At 51.0% G+C, this 19,069-nt stretch overlaps 1 protein-coding gene across 1 annotated transcript; it reads left to right on the top strand.

Moving 5' to 3' along the window:
* Positions 1-7,675: 7,675 nt before the first annotated feature.
* On the top strand, positions 7,676-8,623 carry LOC142001847 (olfactory receptor 52M1-like). The gene has a single exon (XM_074977456.1). The coding sequence runs from the start codon at positions 7,676-7,678 to the stop codon at positions 8,621-8,623; it is 948 nt and encodes a 315-aa protein (XP_074833557.1).
* Positions 8,624-19,069: the final 10,446 nt, after the last annotated feature.

Below are 19,069 nucleotides of genomic sequence, written 5' to 3'. Positions count from 1 at the left end.
CCCGGGGACGGGGATGGGGAACCTGCAGCAGAGGGGTGGGGGGACAAGGGCCACAGCTCGGGGCCCACACTAAAGGCTGTCTCCACTCTTCTTCCCCCCCTCCTGTGTTCCACAGCTGCATCATCGGAAGGACTGGAGAGCGCCGGCGAGGCGTCAGTGGTCCCGGACAGCCCCCCGGGGCCATCACTCCAGGCCAGCCCCTCGGCGAAGGACCGACCAGCCCCACGGTGGGGAAGACAGTGGACCCAGCACCACCAGCCGACGGCAATGGATCCCCCAGCTGCTGGCCCTCCACCGTCGGCAGCTGGAGGTCGCCGAGCAGCGTCTGTGGGTGAAGGAGCGCTGCCTCCAGCTGCAGGAGCGGGTGCTGGCCTGGCGCCAGGAGGCATGGGAGGCCTTCATGCGGACCTTCCACTGTATCTCGGACTACCTGGCCCCCCCATGCCGTGCCAGCCGCAGCAGCACCCGCCCTGCCTGCTCCACCTGCTGCTCCACCCGCTGCTTCAGCCGCTGCGCCGTCCGCTGTCGCACTGCCACCCGTCACCGAGGGCCCTTCCGCCGAGGGGGGCCTGGGCCCAGCTGACACCCGCCGGCCGTATCTCCTGGTCCGCCCGGCTCCCAGCCAGCCCCGGCCAGGGCTGAGACTGAGGCGGGGATCCCAGCCGCCCACCCCCAGCGCTGGACATTAGGGGTGTGGGGCCCAGGACGTGGCCCCTCCCCTCCCCCTTTGTATATATTCCCACCAGTTTTAGGTTATTTTGTAAATAGTTTGTATATTTGACTCCATTACTATGTTGATCCTTCCCCACCCATGTACATAGTTCTCCCCTTCCTTGTCTTCCCCTTTCATCTTATCCCTATTTATAATATATATATATATATATATATATATATATATAAGTTAGATTCTGCCTGTAAATAGTTAGTCTTGTTGATAATAATAATAAGAGTTATACAGATATTTGATTTGACAAAAAACTGTCTGCTTTTATTTACAAGAAAAGTGGGGGTGGGGGCGTGCTCTTGGGTGCTCTGTGGTGTGGGTGTAGGGGCAGGGAGTGTTGTGGAGGATGGGGGGGGCAGTGGGGTGCCTGCCAGCATTCACCCCGTGGCCTCATCGAACTGGGCCCGCAGGGCCTCCTGGACCCGGGTCCCTTCGGGGTCCACCTGGTGACTGGGGGCAGCTGGTGTCTGCACATCGGCCCTGCCGGCCTTCACAGCCCAGCCCTGAAAGAAGGCCTCCCCCTTGCTCTCCACAAGGTTGTGTAGGGCACTGCATGCGCCCACAATCAGAGGGATGTTGGTGGGGTCCGCATCAAGGCAGGTGAAGAGACACCTCCAGCGCCCTTTGAGGCGCCCAAATGTGCGCTCCACCACCTGGCGCGCGTGGTTCAGGCACTGGTTGAAGCGCTCCTGGCTGGCAGACAGATGGCCCGTGTACGGGTGCATGAGCCAGGGCCGGAGGGGGTATGCTGCATCTGCGATGACGCAGAGGGGCATGGTGGTGTCCCCCACAGGGATCTCCCGCTGGGGGATGTAGGTCCCTGCCTCCAGCCGGTGGCACAGGCCCGAGTTCTGGAATACCCGGGCGTCATGGGTGCTGCCAGGCCAGCCCACATATATGTGCAGGAAATGGCCCCGGCTGTCCACCAAGGCCTGGAGGACCACTGAGTGGTAGCCCTTCCTGTTTAAGTAGCGTCCTCCACTGTGTTCCAGGGCGCGGATGGGGATGTGAGTCCCATCCAGAGCCCTGAAGCAATTGGGGAAGCCCAGGGTGGCAAAGCCCATGATGGCGGCATCCGGGTCCCCAAGCCTCACAAGCCTGTGGAGGAGCAGGGTGTTGATGGCGTGGACGACCTGCAGGGGAAGCACATGGGAGAGCACCAATGAGGGGTGAGCAGGGTGTGTGTGGCCCTCCCCTGCCAGGGCCCCCCTTTCCCCCTCTCCCCTGCCAGGGCTGCCTCCCCCTCCCCCCGTGGGTCCTCTTACCTCCATGAGGACAGCCCCGATGGTGGCCTTGCTGACGCCAAACTGCTGGCCCACAGATCGGTAGCTGTCTGGAGTGGCCAGCTTCCAGACAGTGATGCCGACCTGTTTCTCGACGCTGAGGGCACGCCGCATGGCGGTGTCCTGGTGCCTCAGTGTGGGGGTGAGCCACTGGCAGAGCTCCAGGAATGTCTGCTGGCTCATCCGAAAGTTCTGGAGCCAGCGGTCATTGTCCCACTCTCCGAGCACCAGCCGCTCCCACCAGTCGGTGCTCTTGGGGTAGCTCCACAGCCGGTGGTGTGTGAGGTGGGGGGGGAGGGGCGGGGTGCTGCAGGGTTGGGGGTTGCGTCCTCCTCCCCTGCGGGCAGCTCCTCCTATGTGGCAAGGATGTGCTCAGCTGCCTCCCACATGGCATGGATCAGGGCAAGTCCTGCTCCTGCAGGGGCGGCTGTGTGGACCTCTGGCTGCTGCAGCTGGTGCTGGGGGTCCATGCCTGCGTCGCCCGAGGTGTGCATGCCTATGGCTCTGCAGACCGCGTGCTGTGCAGGCTGAGTGTGTCTGGGAGCGGCCCTTTAAGGGAGCGGCTAGCTGTTGCCCCGGAAGCGCTAGTCCGCCCTGTGACCCTGTCTGCAGCTGTTCCTGGCACCCTTATTTCGATGTGTGCTACTCTGGCGTGTAGACGTTCCCCTGCAGCGCCTACTTCAATGTGGTGCTGCTCAACGTTGACGTTGAACGTGTAGACGTTATTCATCGGAATAGCCTATTTCGATGTAGTGCTCACGTGTAGACGTAGCCGTGGTGACTACAGCAACTGGTGAGATGGAAAGGGGGTGTCAGGAGAGTACGGACATAGCTTGTGTCAGGGTTTTGCCAGGCTCAGCCCCCGCACCACTGGGCCTGGCCTTTCAGAGCCCTGGCAGCTTTGGGATTGGTGCATCAGTTATGAGTTTGAAAAAAAAAATAATTAGAGTCCCAGCACCTATTTCATTGCAAACTGGACCCTGAGTGTGGTCTGTACTGGGAGCAGCCTGCCAGCGCAGTCTAGCCACGTTAGAGGTGCAGGTGGAGCCAGCACTGAGTGGCGATGCTGTCTGCAGGCAACCAGTGAGTGCTCAAGAAAGACGAGGACCTTTGAGAGCAGAGGCGCCGTCTTCTCCAGTTCCCAGGCTGCCTGATTCTGCTCTGCCCCAGGCCCTGCTCCCCACTCTCCCCCTTCACTTAAGCCCTCACCCCCATCCTGTTCCACTCCCTCCTCCTTCGTCTTCCTTCTCACAAATGCCAGCTCGTTCTGGAAACCTCAGACCCACTTTGAAAGACGTGAAGATGGTGAAGGCTCAGGTTCCCTCCTCCAGCCTTTCCTCTGCCTCCCACACAACAAGCAGGCCCTGCCAGAGCACGAGTGTATTTCCAGCTTGGCTTCAAAGAAAGGCCTGCGTTATGTCATGGGAGCCAGGACATGTGTGTTCTGTCTGTCATCCTGGCTCTCAGTCTCAATGTGACTTTGACCAATACAGCTCTCTGTGAGCCACCGTTTACCTATCTGTATAATGGAAATACATCCACAGTGACTTACTTTTTCTAGGTGTTTTGAAGATCCTTCAGCGAAAGGTGCCACACAGTCTGATGATAGCCACTGATCGGAATTATTGATCTCCAGTCCTTTAGCGACAGCCGCACACACTGCCGAAAGTGCAGGTATCTCCCCCACTCGTCCTTCTTGCAAATTGACTGTCTACTCTGTATCCATCTACCGTGGGCTTTTACAGGGCACCAGACCTCAGGGGGATCTAGCATCTAGTTTTCTTTCTAAAAAGTTATAAGTTAGAAATATACAAATACAGTGAGCAGCCAGTTCCTGTCTGACTCAGCCCAGAGCCCAAGCGATCTCATTGTCCTCTGGGAAGATCCCTTAATTGCTGTTTGTGTTTAAAGCTGGAAAAAGAGCACAGGCTTGTCTCCAGCCTTTTTGCATGCATGTGTTCACTTCTCCCCTAGCGGCTGAGCAAACTCCACTGGGACTGCACAGAGCTATATTATGAGCATCACAGACCCTGTGCTGGCTCTCAGCTTGGGATGCTGCTGTAGATGCTGGGCTGAGAGGTGAGACACATGCCTACCTGAGCGGGATCCTCAGGAAAGACGCTTCCATCGCAGAATTTACAGGTATCCAATGCTTGCTGATCTGCTCACCTGCTCGATCAACCCACTGCAACCACCAGCTGCAGTGGGAGAGAGAGAGAGTCTGTGGACCTTTCTCCTCTACACACCCTTTAAGGCCTGTCTCAGTGCAGGGTTTCCTGAATCTAAATCACCCAGGAGAGACAGCTGTTCAGCCTTCTCTCAGAACACGACCTCCCATGGTGTTTGTTCCATTGAGCTCCTCTTCTTTCAGAGAGGGAGCGTTTTTTGCGATATTTCATCGAAATCTGCTACGCTGTAGGGTTCCTCTAGACTTTTGCCCACACTGCACAGAAAGTCAGAACAACTTTTCTCCACCTGTTTACAGCAGTCGCTGCCGTATCTGAGAACCGGGGTCATGTTCCCACTCAGTCGCACTTTTCCAAACTCAGCACTCCCAGTCCCTTAAGCCATTGCTCATTTGGCCTGTGTTCCCTCCCTTGCATCATCTCTCTCGCTCACATATGCATTCCTTCCAGTTCTCTTCTTCCTCCCTACTGGGCGCACTGCTCCAGCTGAGGCCTAAACACTGCTGAGTAGCGCAGGATTATTGCTCCCTGAAACTTGCAACCCACAAGGGATTTTCTTTTTTGCAAGAACAGAAAAACCCGCATTCCATGTGAGATGTCGCTCTGTCAAACTCTACCCCGGGTAGCAGCATGAGAGATGCAGGGAAGTATTCCGCCTCTGAGGGATTTGGCCTGCTCAGTCATGCTTATGGGAGAACCCTGTCGTTGCTGTAAGTTCTGCGAGCACTGAAGCTCTATGGTAGTGCTGCTGTAGGATTTCAAGTGCAGACAAGCCCACAAACAGATCTTCTGGAAAAGCGACCTGTCTTCATCTGCAGACATGGGCAGTTGAAGAATCCACCACTTCCCTTCGGAGTCTGTTCCAAGAGGTGATCATCCTCAGTGCTACCTCTGGCTTCTCTTTTCAGCTGTGCTTTGTCTTGTCTCAGTCTCCCTTCATGGGGCCTTGCTCCATTAGCTTACAGAGCCCATTCAGCCCCGGGATTTTCTGGACATGAAGCTCTCTGCTTGGCCATCTTTTTCGTAAGACAAGTCAGTGAAGCTCTTGATGTTTCTCTCAATGTCTAGCGTTCTCTGTTTCTGGCTCTTATCAACACCATCTCCAATTTAAAACAGCCCTTTTTGGGAAAGGTGAACCCCAGCACTGGGCCAGATTCACCAATGCCAGGGGCAGAGGAAAAAGCCTTGCCCTGCTCCAACTCACCACAACCCTCCTTATGCATCCAAGGATCCCATCAGCCCCTTTGGCCACAGCATCACACTGGGAGTTAAGCTTCCACCATGACGCACTTTGAAGAATCCCTGCACTGGATAATACAACACCCTGGTCTGTGGAACATCTGCGTTCCTGGACTGCTTTGTCTTTCCCTGGATTAAAGCATTTGGTGTTCATGGGCCCCGCTCACCAGACTCTTCAGTCTGTTTGGGCTGCCTCCCCTGGGCTCCTCTTTGTAACCTCTCTGCCAGACTTCCAGTAAGCCTAAGTGTTCTGAGCAGGGATGGTTGCTCTGCTCCAAGATTGTTGATGAAAATATTGAGTAGCATCAGATCTTGTCAAACTCTTTTTTAAAGCTTCTATTAATTTTTAATATACATTTTGTTTCATGGAGTGCAGTTTGGTATTTCTCTTTTCTTTTCTCCTGGCTCTGCTGCTGTGTGAGTGCTGCGTCTGTACTTCCGCTTCCTCAAAAAATGAATGTCTGACTAATAAGTTCAGAATTCTGGTTTCCATAAGTCCAAGGTTCTACTGTAGATGCTCCGCGGCATCCCCCTTGACTGCTAAGGAACTGGAAAGTATTTCATTGCCTCATGTCACACAAATATCTCATAACGCTTATTTGCAAATACAGAACAAAACTATTTCTTCACCACAGCTCTCTTCTGCAACAGTAGCACATTTCATTTCTCCCTCTAGGGATTTGGTGAAATATTCCGTAGCATTTCTCTTGTTTTTAACATATTTCAAACCTCCTTTCTGTGATCCTTATCCCTGCTGAGCATGAACATTTCCCTGCTATTTTTGACATCTCTTACTAGGTTTCATAATTGCCAATGTGTATTGCTTCCCAGCTATTTCCCTTTCCACCCATTTGTTGAATATTGACAGTCTCATCCCCCATATGTACTGGGACCGCATGGTCACGGTGGAGCTGGCCTGGGCTGACACCTGCAGCAGTAGTTACTATGGCCGCCTTTTGCATGATTGGTCTGGACATATATTTTATAATCGTGTCTCATATCCAGATCCTCAGGATCATCTTCAGCCTCCCTGTGAAGGACAGCTGAGTGAAAACTTTTGGACATGTGGCTCCCACCTTTGTGTCATCTCAGCCTTTAACTTTACAGCTTTCTTCTCCTTCCTCACACAGGGGTTTGGCCAGAATGTGCTGCTGCATTTCCATCTTCCCTTTGCCAATGTGTACCACCCCCTGGTGCCCGCTCCACTTTCTCAGGATAAGCCCCATCATCTATGGGGAGATTAGCAAATAGATGCAGGACAGCTTGAGCCAGCTCTGTACTCATTTAGAGCCCTCACTTTTCCTACTAACGCTCAGGCTTTCAGACTGAGCTTCATGCGGACATGGTATTGGGCCCTATTCCCTGAATCACGGACACAAAAGTCAAAGAGACATTAGACCCTTTCCTGCCGTTACTTTGCAGTCTTGGTGTAAAACACTGTGGAATCCATCTAGGCAGTTAGAAAGATGGGTTGCCATCTTACTAACTTTTGCTAACTGGACCCATGAGAACAAAGGACCATGAAAGCAGCCAAAGGTCCATCAATTGATTCACCCCCATTGGCCACTCACAGCTTCTGGCAAAGACAGGCTAGGGACAGAATCCCTACCCACCCTGGAAATTCTTGGCTTTAGCCTCCATGATGTATCTAGTTTGGGTTTTGAACCTTTCATGGTCATGTCCCTCACAAGATCATCTAGGAAAGACTCCACAGCTTGAGAGTGCATTTTGTAAATAAATCCTCCCCTTTGTTTGTTTTACACCTGCTGCCGATTCACTGCATTTGGTGACCTCCATGTTGTTGTTTCATAAGGAGTGAATAACATTTTTATCTTCCTTTCTTCTCAACAGTCATGATTGTATACTACTCTAGTACCCTATACCATGATTGCATACTACTCTAGTACCCTATACCATGATTGCATACTACTCTAGAATTACTGATTCAGGGGCACTATAAAAACAGAACTGGTTTCAATGAGATAATTTTTTTTTTGTAATTCATTTATCTGAATACTGATCATATCATTTTTAAATGTGTGAAGGGTGACCAGTCATCTTCACCCATGAGAAAAGCCTCCAGCAGTGCTTGACATGTCTCATATTAACATTCTGTCTCCATCCAGGCCTTCATGCTGCAGCCATCACCCTGCACCCTGGACATACACAGGAAGGCAGGGGACTGCACAGTACATGCAGGAGATACCATTTCCATCAGAGTTACACACCTCCTCCCCTACTTCATGTCAGATTTCAACGTAACTGACTTCACCAACCCCTCCACCTTCATCCTGATGGGAGTTCCTGGCCTGGAGGAGGCTCACATCTGGATCTCCATCCCCTTCTGTGCCATGTACATCACAGCCCTCTTGGGGAACATCACCATCCTGTTCATTGTGAAGAGGGAACTGAGTCTCCATGAGCCCATGTACTATTTCCTCTGCATGCTGGCCGTCACTGACCTCGTCCTGTGCACATGCACCCTGCCCAAAATGCTGAGCATCTTCTGGTTCAATGACAGGGAGATCAATTTCAGTGCCTGCCTTGCCCAGATGTTCTTCATTCACTGCTTCTTTGCTACGGAGTCAGGGATCTTCGTGGCCATGGCTTTTGATCGCTACGTGGCCATTTGTGATCCCCTGAGACACTCCACTATTCTGACAAACCCTGTGGTGGCCAAGATTGGCCTGGCCATGGTGCTGCGTGGCAGCCTGCTCACACTGCCCTGCCCCTTGCTAGCGAGGCAATGGCCATACTGCAAAACCAACATCATCTCCCACACGTGCTGTGACCACATGGCCGTGGTGAATCTGGCTTGTGCCGATATCCGCATCAGTAGTTACTATGGCCTCTCTGTGGGAAACTTGCTGATCAGTTTAGATGTGTTTTTTATCACTGTGTCGTATATCCAGATACTATGGGCCATCCTCAGCCTCCCAACAAAGGACTCCCGGCTCAAGACTTTTGGGACCTGTGGTTCCCATCTCTTTGCCGTTTTAAACTTTTACATCCCGGGTCTCTTCTCTATCCTCACTTACCGGGTTGGCCGCAATGTGCCCCTGCATTTCCACATTCTCTTTGCCAACATCTGCCTCCTGGTGCCCCCCATGCTAAACCCCATCATTTTTGGTGTTAGGACCAAACGGATCTGGGACAGGATGCTCCGACCCTTTACTCATAAAGGGACCTAAAATTTCTCCTGTTGCTCTGTTCTCTCACAAAGCTCAAGCAGAACTGGATGTGGTGCTGGCCCTACTTCCCTGAATCACTGACCTTGTCAGAGAGACATTAAGTCATTTCCTGACCTAACCGTGCAGTCTCAGTGTGATCAAGTGGGGAATCCGTCTATGTTCAGCTCATTGAATCGACATCTCTCTAATTGCTGGGAGCTGGACTTCCCAGGCCCCACCCTTTGCCCCTGTTTCTCCCTCCTCTCCTCCCCTACCTCTGCCACTCATTGGATTATCTCTGTGACCTTCCTTACCCCAGCTGCAGAGGAGCTACTTCAGCTTTTCCTAGAAGTGTTAATTTGAAGCACAGCTCAGGGGCATTGCTTTGCATTGTGCTTCGGAGCTACCAGGCTTGATTAATTTCACATCAGCTGTAAGTTTTGCCACATCACTGTTCAGCCCTTTCCCAAGTCATTGGTGAATCTGCTGACGTGTGCTGGTCTGTGTGTGGATGCCGGGGGGGACAGCACCATTTACCGCTTGCCATTCTACCCTGCCGTTCCTAACCTTCTTTCCTAGCTTTTAGGGAGAGCCTGAAAATGTTTTCAGGGTCATCTAATAATCCTTAATTTAATACAGTGATTAGGCCTTTGTTATTCTAATCACCCTGCCTCTGTCAATCAATACACTCCCCAGGCAGAAGCTGGGAGCATCTGTCTCTAAATAGGCTGGTCATCATAGACACTGCTGGGAAGGGGGAAAAGGCACCACGGGCTGGCAGCCTGAGCGAGGGTCACAGCTCCTGCAGCAGCCCAGGGGAAAGTAACTGAGCAGAGCCAGCTGATCGGCCTGCCGGCAGGTGTAAAACAACCTCCCGCCAATCAGGGAGGGACAAGTGAGTGTCAGGGAGGGGGAGTTTGTAAAGCCATTGAGAGAGATCAGGTGAAGATGAAACAGACAAGAGGACTGGGGAAGGCTTGAAGGAATGCTGGGGAGGGCAGAGTGCCTGGGCTTTCCTCCCCCAAGGCTGACAGCCCTGGCTGTGGCTAGGGACGGAAGAGATGGACCAACTGGCCAGAGCAACAGAAGTGGGGCAGCCTAAGCCCTCCAGCCAGAGCCCGAGGTCTGGGACCTGGGCAAGACAAGCGGGCACCTTGCCACAAGGTTCAGCCCTAAAAAGATCCCACCTGCATAGGGAAAAGGAGTAACTGTTCTGGAGAAGGGCACATTTCTCCAGAGTCTCTGCTAAGGGCTGCGGTGGGAAGAATAGAACCTGCCCCAGAGAGAGGAAACACATGGTGGTGGTGTATTTCCACTGCTTTAAAACACAGGGACTAGCTGAGCCAGCAAAAAGCTGGGAGAAGACAGGCACAAGGCTGGCAGAGGGGATTCTTTGCTCGCAGTGTTGTGGCTGCAGCAGAGAGAGATTCCAGCTGGAGGAGAAGCCCGGAGCTGGAGGATGTGGATGCTTTGGAGGACTCTGACCAAACCCCAAAGAATGCTCTGGGGGAGTGAGGACCCTGAGGCAGGGAATGGCGTGCAGGGGTTGCAGGGCATTTCCCTAGCTCTGGGTATCTCGTGGGACGCCTAGAGGGGGGAACTGTCTTAGCAACCCCTTTTGTGAGGCCTGGGACTGTTTGTTGTAATGGTTCTCTGACCCTAAGGAGAGAAAGAGCACATGGAGTGCACCCCAGACAGGGCTCTTGGAAGGGTGGGCTGAAGCAAGTGGAGGTCTGGGCAGTCAGGCCAACACTAGCTTCAGGGCTCTGGAGCTTGGTGTGCAGGTCCCCACTCCCAGGGGGAAGCACGAGAATGGAAGCTGCACTCCAAGTGTGGGTCCAGAAGCCCAGGGGCAAGGCCGGAATGCTGCTTCCACTGCAAAGCACAAGGGCCCTGTGCTTGGGACCCAAGCCTGCTGGGTGTGCAGACACAAGACCTTCAGCGGGGCCATGACAGGAAGCCTGAGACTGCTGGGGACTGTTAGTGGAAGTGGTGTGGGGCTGGGTAGGGGGATGTCTCCCAGGTGTTCTCTTCACCAAAATGTGGCTCCTCTGCCTGCGGTGTCTCCTGAGCACTTTGGTTCCTGGACTGATCCAGCCAGGCTCTCCTGCAGGAAACGTTTCTTCTACCAGGCAGTGGTAGGGGCGAGGCCTTGTCTTTCCCTGTGAAAGTGTCCCAGGAGACCAGGGGCAGGGAGGCTGCTTTCTACATGCTTATGTCCTGTCTCTCTCTCTCCTCGTGCACGTTTACCCATCTCTCCCTGTCCCTTGTATGCCACAGCAGGCTTGGGGGCGGGGGGGTCACCTTCCCGTTTACTGTGAAGAGGGCATGGAGGGCCCACGTACTACTTCCCCTGTATATTGGCCATCACTGACCACCTCCTGTCCACATCCATCCTGCTCAAAACTCTGAGATTCTTCCGGTTCGGCTCCTGGGAGACACACATTGGTGCCTGCCTCACCCTGCTGTATGTCATTCACTGCTTCTCAGCGGGGGAGTCTGGGATCTTGGTGCCCAGAGCTGACAAACCCTGTGGTGTGAAAGATCAGCCTGGCTGTGGTGCTCGCACTTTCCAATCCCTCCCCAGTGAGGCGATGGCCACATTGCAAACCAGCATCACCCCCTGCCCCAAACCACAAGCACGTGGGCGTGGTGGAGCTCTGGCCTCGCAGCACACAGCCCGGCCTACGGTGACTTGCACCGATACCCACGTCAGTCGTTCTTGGGGCTGTCTGGCGCTTCCTTGGGATAGGTGTGGATGTGTTTTTTATCACCTTCAGCCTCCCCTCAAAGGGCGCCTTGCTCAGGATCCTTAGAACCTGTGGCTAACTCCTCTCAGCCAGCTCTGCCTGACTTACCCGCAGGCTCTGGTCTCCTGCCTCCCTCTAAACTAAGTTTTAAGCCCCAGTCATGCAATCAGCCAGTCAGTATCCTAAATGCTCTTCCCCTTCCCGGGCAGTTGGGCCCCCTCTCTACTTAGCAGCCCTTCACTGAGCAGCATCCCGCAGCTCAGGAAGCTAAAGCCCTCCTGACGAGACCAACTTCACAGCCAGGGGTTCACCTGCAGGAGGCCCCGGCACATGGCTGAGTAGCACAGGGGAGTAGTCCCAGAGTCAGCTGATCCTCGGCAATCCCACCATGATGTCTCAGCTGTGGGCCCTGGCAGGTATCCTACCTCCTGGGATGACGTGTCAGGGTAGCTGAGGGCTGCCTCTGTCCCCGAGAGTCGGCAGCCTCCTGGAAGCGTAGGGGAGGGGGCTGATGGACGGGGAAGGCAGCTGAGGGAGGGAGTCAGGGCGGGGTTCCTATATCTGGTGTGAGCTGGGGCTGCCTGGCCCAGAGCAGAACCGAGTTAAAGAGAGAGCAGGGGGCTGAGGTGGCAGGGTGCAGAGCCGAGCCGCCCAGAACCAGAGGTATGGAGGAGCGTTCTGGAAGGCAGAGCAGCAGGAGCACTGAGACTGTGTGGAGCTGCGGCCGGGTGTGGCGGGCAGCTAGAGAGCATGAGGAGGGCCCTGGAGAAGGATCCCAGTGCAAGTGGACAACCCCCGCTAAAGGGCCTTGCTGGTCACACTTGCAGGGGAATCTCAACCCCAATGGGGGCGGGACAATGCTGGGCAGATGCGCACACCCAGCTAAGGCCTGAGAGTCTGTGGCAATTGCCGGGCAAGTGTCTGACACATGGTGCCCTGCAGCACAGATAGGGACTGAACAAGTGCCTGGGCCTGTCAGGGACTGAGTGTGACTAGTCCCTGTGTGCTGGTATCAGATGTTTGGTGCCACCGGCCCACAAGCAGAGTTATGTCTCTTCCTTTAACCCGTTCCATTTTATTCCTGTTTAATTGATTGCTGTTCAACCAGTTCCAGGTCCCTGACATTCGTGCAGTTGTCAGTGGCTCATGGAAACCCTCCACGTAGAGGGGGGACCCTGGACTGACACCTTCGTCCTCTCCTCAATGACCAGGACACCTTATGGATTCAAGCACCCAAGAATCCTGGACCCAGCTTCGCTGGGGTTTTGAGGTCTCTGCTGTACGGTCCTAGAGCTCAGCTGGGTAATAGGAGTAGGAATGAGGATTCAGATAATTCTGGTGGCCAATTCCACCTGGGTAACGTATAAGCCAGGAGAGTTCCCCCAAAGAGTGGGACCTTCCCCCTACTTGCTTCTGTTGGGAGTTCCTCACAGGGCTACCCTTTCCTTTCCCTCCTAAGGTGAAAATTCAACCTTTCCATGCAGTAAAAGCTCTAAAAGGTGGAAGTGACATCATCACTTGGCCTCACTGCACCCACAGCTCAGCACCGGGAAATCCCTCAGAAACTAGGACTGAACTGGAAATGTGGCCCCAGGCTGGAGGGATTTGTTGCCTGTGCGTAGAAGACTGGTTGACTCTTTACACCGTCAGTGTGATACATGACATGGTTCAAATCCTGTCTGGTGTGATGAGCTTTGATTGCAGGTTTGTTTATTCCTTAGGTAACCAACCTAGCCTGCAGACGACCACCATCGTCTCTGTAAATTGACCTCTCTGTGCTAAATAAATCTCATTTTATTTTTGTTACCTACAGACATGTGGGTGAAAGAGGAATGGGGCTTCTGCTCAAGAACAGGAGCCGGAGCATTGGTTTTTCCACACTGGGGGTGGGACGGACCAGGTACTAACCTTACACTGATCAGGCTACCAAATGGGCCAGGATGGCACATCTCTGGAGTTCTGTGCTGTGAGGCTGGGGGAGAGGGGACTGGCTTCAGCCTCTCAGTTAGTGGTTCAAGAGAGGCTGGTGAAAGCATTCCTGTAACTCAGCTGTCTGTGTGCCTGTCTGGGGATGGCTGTGAGAGAGAGCGAGACCTGGGGAGGATGCCAGCCTGCCATAGCCTCACAGTGTGGGAGGGAGTCCAGAGTGGTATGCTAAAGGGTTCAGTGCCCCAGTTCAAGGCTGCAGGCTGGACAAGTCCATCACACTCACCTCAGCACACAAGCCCTGTTAGACCATTTCACTCTTGTTGTGTGCTTGGGTACTGAAGGCAACACAGTAGTTACCACTGGGAAGTCAGGATTCATGCTCACTGAGCCATGTCACCCCATGCCTCAGTTAACAGATCTCTATAATGGGAACATAGTCATAGCAACTTTCCTTTGCTGGGTATTTTATAGGATCTCCAGTGAAAGGTGCTTCAGAGTGTGATAGTTACTGATGAGAATTATTGATCTCTGATCCCTTAGGGACAGTGGTGTGTGCCCATAGAAAGTTTTATTATGTCTCCTGAATCATTTGTCTCCACATCTGTTTACTGCCCACCCATCCCTCCTGCGCAGCTCTAGGGCATCAGACCCTTTGGAGCTCTAGGCATTGTCTTTCATTTTCTCCCTACTCAAATATAATTTTAGATATACGCAAATACACAGAGCAGCCAGTTGCTGCCTGGCTCAGAGCAGATCCCCAGAGTTCTCTCTCCCCTTGGGAAGGTCCCTTAATGCCTCCTAAAGCTGGGTAACAAGCACAGACCTGGAAATCACAGACATTGTCTCGAGTGTCACTTGTCACCAGCTTGTTTACATTCAGATGCCACTTCTCCCTTGCAGGCTGAGTGAACCCCAATGGGACTGCACAGAGCTGTATTATAAACAATGCCCAGCTCTCTGCCAATTCTCAGCAATGGTGATTGCTGCAGATTCTGCTGTCAGAAGAGTTTGGGATTCGGCTACCTGACTTGGGTTCTCAGAGAGACACTGCCATCTCAGGATTCACAGGTACCCATCCCTTGCTGAGGAGCTCACTTGCTCTACAGACCCAGTGTAAGATGCCCCTGATTGGATAGTGAATAGGTCGTGGTCCTGTCCTCTCTGCACGGCCATTAAACAGCCAAGGAGATTTTCCACAGGGCATGAGTTTGCTTTCGTATTATGGCCCAAAGTGTCCCTTTCAGCTTTGTCCCTCTCCCCAGCCACGCTGCCTCTTGGCCCAGAATGGTCCCATTTTAGTGTCACAGTGCAATGTGCTACTAGATGTAAGGTACAAAACCAAATCCTGGGGCAGTGGCCTGTGGTTTACTGGGACCCCAATGAGGGAAAACTCCCCAGTCAGTAAGAATTAAGTAAAGAGCTCAGAAACCATCTATGTGTTAATATGCAGAGACTCACTGCCCCTGGACTAGCATTTCACATTTTACAGCTCTGACTGCCAAGGAAGGGACAGGTGTGAGGATGTTGCCTGACCTTTATCTGTGGAGAATTATTGAAGTAGTACAACTATTCACGGGACTTGTTAACCATTTTTTTTTAACATGGGCAAGAAATATGTTCTTCTAACTTCATTCGAGATGTCAGCTGTGTGGTTATGTCTGAAATTAACAACATAAGAATATAAGAATGGCCATATGGGTCAGACCAAAGAGCCATACAACCCATTATCCTGCCGTCCGACTGTGGCCAATGCCAGATTCTCCAGAGTGAGTGAAAAGAGTAGGTAGTCATTGAGCGATCCCTCTCCTGACATCCATTTCCAGCCTCTGACAAACAGAGGCCTGGGACACCATTCCTACCCAGCCTGGCTAATAGCCATTGATGGACCCGACCTCCCTCAATTTATCTAGTTCTTCTCTGAACCCTGATAATGTCCTGGTCTTTACAACCTCCTCTGCTAAAGAATTTCACAGGCCTGCCTTGCTCTGCATGAAGAAATACTTCCTTTTGTTTGTTTAAAACCTGCTATTTATTAATTTCATTTGATGACCCCTACTTCTTATTTCATGGGAACCAGTAAACAACTTTTCCTTATTCACTTTCTCCACATCAGTCATGATTTTATAGACCTCTATTATATCCGGCCTTAGTCTCCTCTTTTTGAAGCTGTAATATCCTAGTCTTTTTAATCTCTCTTCATATAGAAACCATTCCAAACCCCTCATCATTTTTGTTTCCCTTTTCTGAACCTTTTCCAATTCCAAGATATCTTTTAGAGATGAAGGGCCCACATCTGTGCACAGTATTCAAGATGTGGGTATACCATGGATTTATATGAAGGCAATAGGATATTCTTTGTCTTATTCTCTAACTCTTTTTTAATGTTTGCTAACATTTCATTTGCTTTGTTGACTGCTGTGGCACATTGAGTGGATGTTTTCAGAGAAGTGTCGACAGTAACCTGGAGAGTTCTTCCTTGAGAGTATAGGGGTAAATTAGTTCCTATTATTTTGTGAATTTTTCCCAGAGTGCATTACTTTCCATTTATCAAAATTAAAAGTCATTTCATTCATTAAAAAATGCAGCCAAAGCAGGAACTGGGCATGGGGAAATTTCACTTCATATACCTAGTCTGGCAAACTTACTAACCATTGTAAAGGAGGTCTCCTAATTGAATGTGTCATACAATTTTATCTAAAGATTCTGCCATTAGTATCACCTAAAATAGCCTACCCACCTGTGAGTTGCAGACACCTTTGCATAGGCATGGCTGGGATGACTTAGTTGGGCTTGATCCTGCTTGAAGCAGGGGCTGGACTCGATGACCTCTTGAGGTCTCTTCAAGCTCTGTGATTCTATGAATCTATGTTAATGTCTGTTTCAAGGACATCCACTGGAGCAATACAAGTTATATAAGAAAGTTTTCATTCATCAGTGTTACATGTTCACTTTTGAAGTACCTAAAAAGGTGTTACAAGGAGGAGGGAGAAAAATTATTCTCCTTAGCCTCTGAAAATAGGACAAGAAGCTTAAATTAGAGCAAGGAAAATTTAGATTGGCCATTAGGGAAAATTTCCAAACTGTCAGGGTGGTGATGCACTGGAATAGATGGCCTAGGGTGGTTGTAGAATCTCCATCACTGGAGATATTTAAGAACAGGTTAGGTAAATATCTAACAGGGCTGGTATAGAGGGTGCTTGGTCCTGCTGTGAGGGCAGGGAGCTAGAGGTCCTCTTGTGGTCCCCTCCAGTCCTAGTACTGCACAGATGTGTCACAGAGCTGGAAGGTACCTCAAGCTGTCATCAAGTCCCGTCCACTACTCTCAAAGCAGGACCTACCACCATCCCTGACACCTGCCCCAGACCTGTAGAAAGGCCCCTTAAAGGTCAAGCTGACAACCCTGGCCAGTGTTCTGACCCCTGAGCTATTCCTCCCTGCTGATGAGATGGGGAAGTATGACGGAGGTCTACATACTCATGACAGGTACAGGGAATGGGAATAAGAAAAAGTTATTTGCTTGTTCCCATACTGTGAGAACTAGGGACAACAAATGAAATTAATGGGTAGCAGGTTTCAAACAAAAGGAAATGTTTTCTTCATGCAGCACATGGCCAGTCTGTGGAGCTCCTTACCAGCAGATGGTGTAAAGACCAGGACTTTAACAGGGTTCAGAAAGGAGCTAGATAAATTCATGACAGTTAGGTCCGTCAGTGCCTGTTAGCCAGGCTGGGTAGGGATGGTGTCTCTATCTTCTGTTTGCCAGAGGATGGAAATGGATGACAGGGGAGGGATCACATGATGATACCTGTTCTGTTCACTCCCTCTGGAACATCTGGCATTGGCCTCTACTGGACAGCAGGACACTGAGCTAGACAGACCTTTGCTCTGACCCAGTGTGTCTGTTCTTATGTTCTTATTTATGTTCTTATGTAATCCACTTAGGAAGGAACAATCAGTTTCACTCATATGAAATGGAAATAATTACTGGGGAAGCAATACTGCGGAAAGGGATCTGTGGGCCATAGTGGACCACAAGCTAAATATGAGTCAACAGTATAAAATGCAAACATCATTCTGAGGTGATTAAAAGGAATGTTGTAAACAAGACACGAGACATAATGCTTCTGCTCTGTTTCAGGATGAGTACTATATCCCATTCTAAATGCCACCTTTCAAAAGAGTTTTGGATGACTTGGATAAATTCCAGAGAAAAGCAACAACATGATTAAAGGTTTAGGAAACATGCTCTATGGGGGAAGATTGGAAGAACTCTGTGTAATCTAAAAGAGAGAAGACCGAGAGGAGACATAATTGCTTTCAAGTACCTAAAAGATTGTTACAAGGAATAGGAAAAAAAAATATTCCCTCTAACCTCTCATGATAGGATAAGAATTCGTGGTCTCAGTTGCAGCAAGGGAGGTGAAGACAGGACATTAGAAAACACTTACTAACTGTCATGGCAGTTAAGAACTAAAATAAATTGCCTATGGAGGTTGTGTAATCTTCATCATTGGAAATGTTTAGAAGTAGTTTTGATAAATGCCTGTCAGGAATGTTCCAGATGATGCTAAGTCATGCCTGATTCTGCCACAAGTGCAGGTGACTGGATTTGGTGACATCTCAAGGTCTTTTCCAGTTCTTTTATTCGATATATCTATAATTGTCCATCCTTTTCCTTAGGCATCCAAACACTATTTTCATTTAGCCACTGCTTCAAATAAGAAGGTGTTTCCATGAAGCATCTATTAAAAATGGGCAGGTATTTTACCTGAAGTGTGCTGTAGTTGGGATGTCCCCCCTGGTATGTCCTGGCAAAGTTATGGGGGTTTTAACTCAAATTTGAGCAGCCAAGTGAATGGGAAGCTCCCTAGAGCAAGGACTACGTCTACACTAGCACACTACTTAGAAGTAGCCTGTTTCGACTTAAGAACATTGAAATAGGCTACTTCAATGTGTATCATCTAAACATCCTCCACGGCTGGTGCCGTCGACGTTCAACGTCGAAGTAGTGATGGGGAATGTCGAAAGGAGCCGCCCCAGAAGGAAACGCGGAGCGTCCACACACACAAGCACTCCCTGTCGAAATAAGGGGCCAGCAAAGCCCCAACCTGCTCCCTTAAAAGGCCCCTCCCAGACACACTGGGCCTGCACATCATGAGATCCAAGGAGCTGACAACCGGTTGCAGACCCTGTGCACGCAGCATGGATCCCCAGCTGCAGCAGCAGCAGCCAGAAGCCCTGGGCTAAGGGCTGCTGTGCACGGTGACCACAGAGCCCCGCAGGGGCTGGACAGAGCGTCTCTCAACCCCTCAGCTGATGGCCGCCGTGGAGGACCACCCCATTTTGACGTAGTGGGACACAGATCATCTACACACACCCTACTTTGACGTTGAACGTCAAAGTAGGGCACTATTCCCATCTTCGGATTGGAATAGCAATTTTGATGTCTAGCCGCCCAATGTCGATTTCAATGTCAAAATAGCGCACCGCGCATGTAGACACAACACATGCTATTTTGACGTTGTGCCAGCTACTTCGAAGTAGCCGGCTAGTGTAGATGCACCCTAAGTCTTGGGTTTCATTGCATTAACAAACTACTGATGGCCAATACCCACACACTTGCTTCCTGCCAGTGGCAATTAATTTTTCAGACGGCACAAGGTATAGGAATTATCAATGCATGCAGAGTCATTCAATATGTAATTGGCATTAGTAGTACCAGTTGTTCATAGTTTATTACTCTGAATAATGAAAATGCCATTTTCAGAGTGTAAGAAACAACCAGTCT

The sequence above is a fragment of the Carettochelys insculpta genome, chromosome 1 (genome assembly GCF_033958435.1).
Source record: "Carettochelys insculpta isolate YL-2023 chromosome 1, ASM3395843v1, whole genome shotgun sequence".
Taxonomy (NCBI): domain Eukaryota; kingdom Metazoa; phylum Chordata; order Testudines; family Carettochelyidae; genus Carettochelys; species Carettochelys insculpta.
Note: the sequence above shows the minus strand (reverse complement) of the source record. Positions and strands in the feature narration are given on the sequence as shown.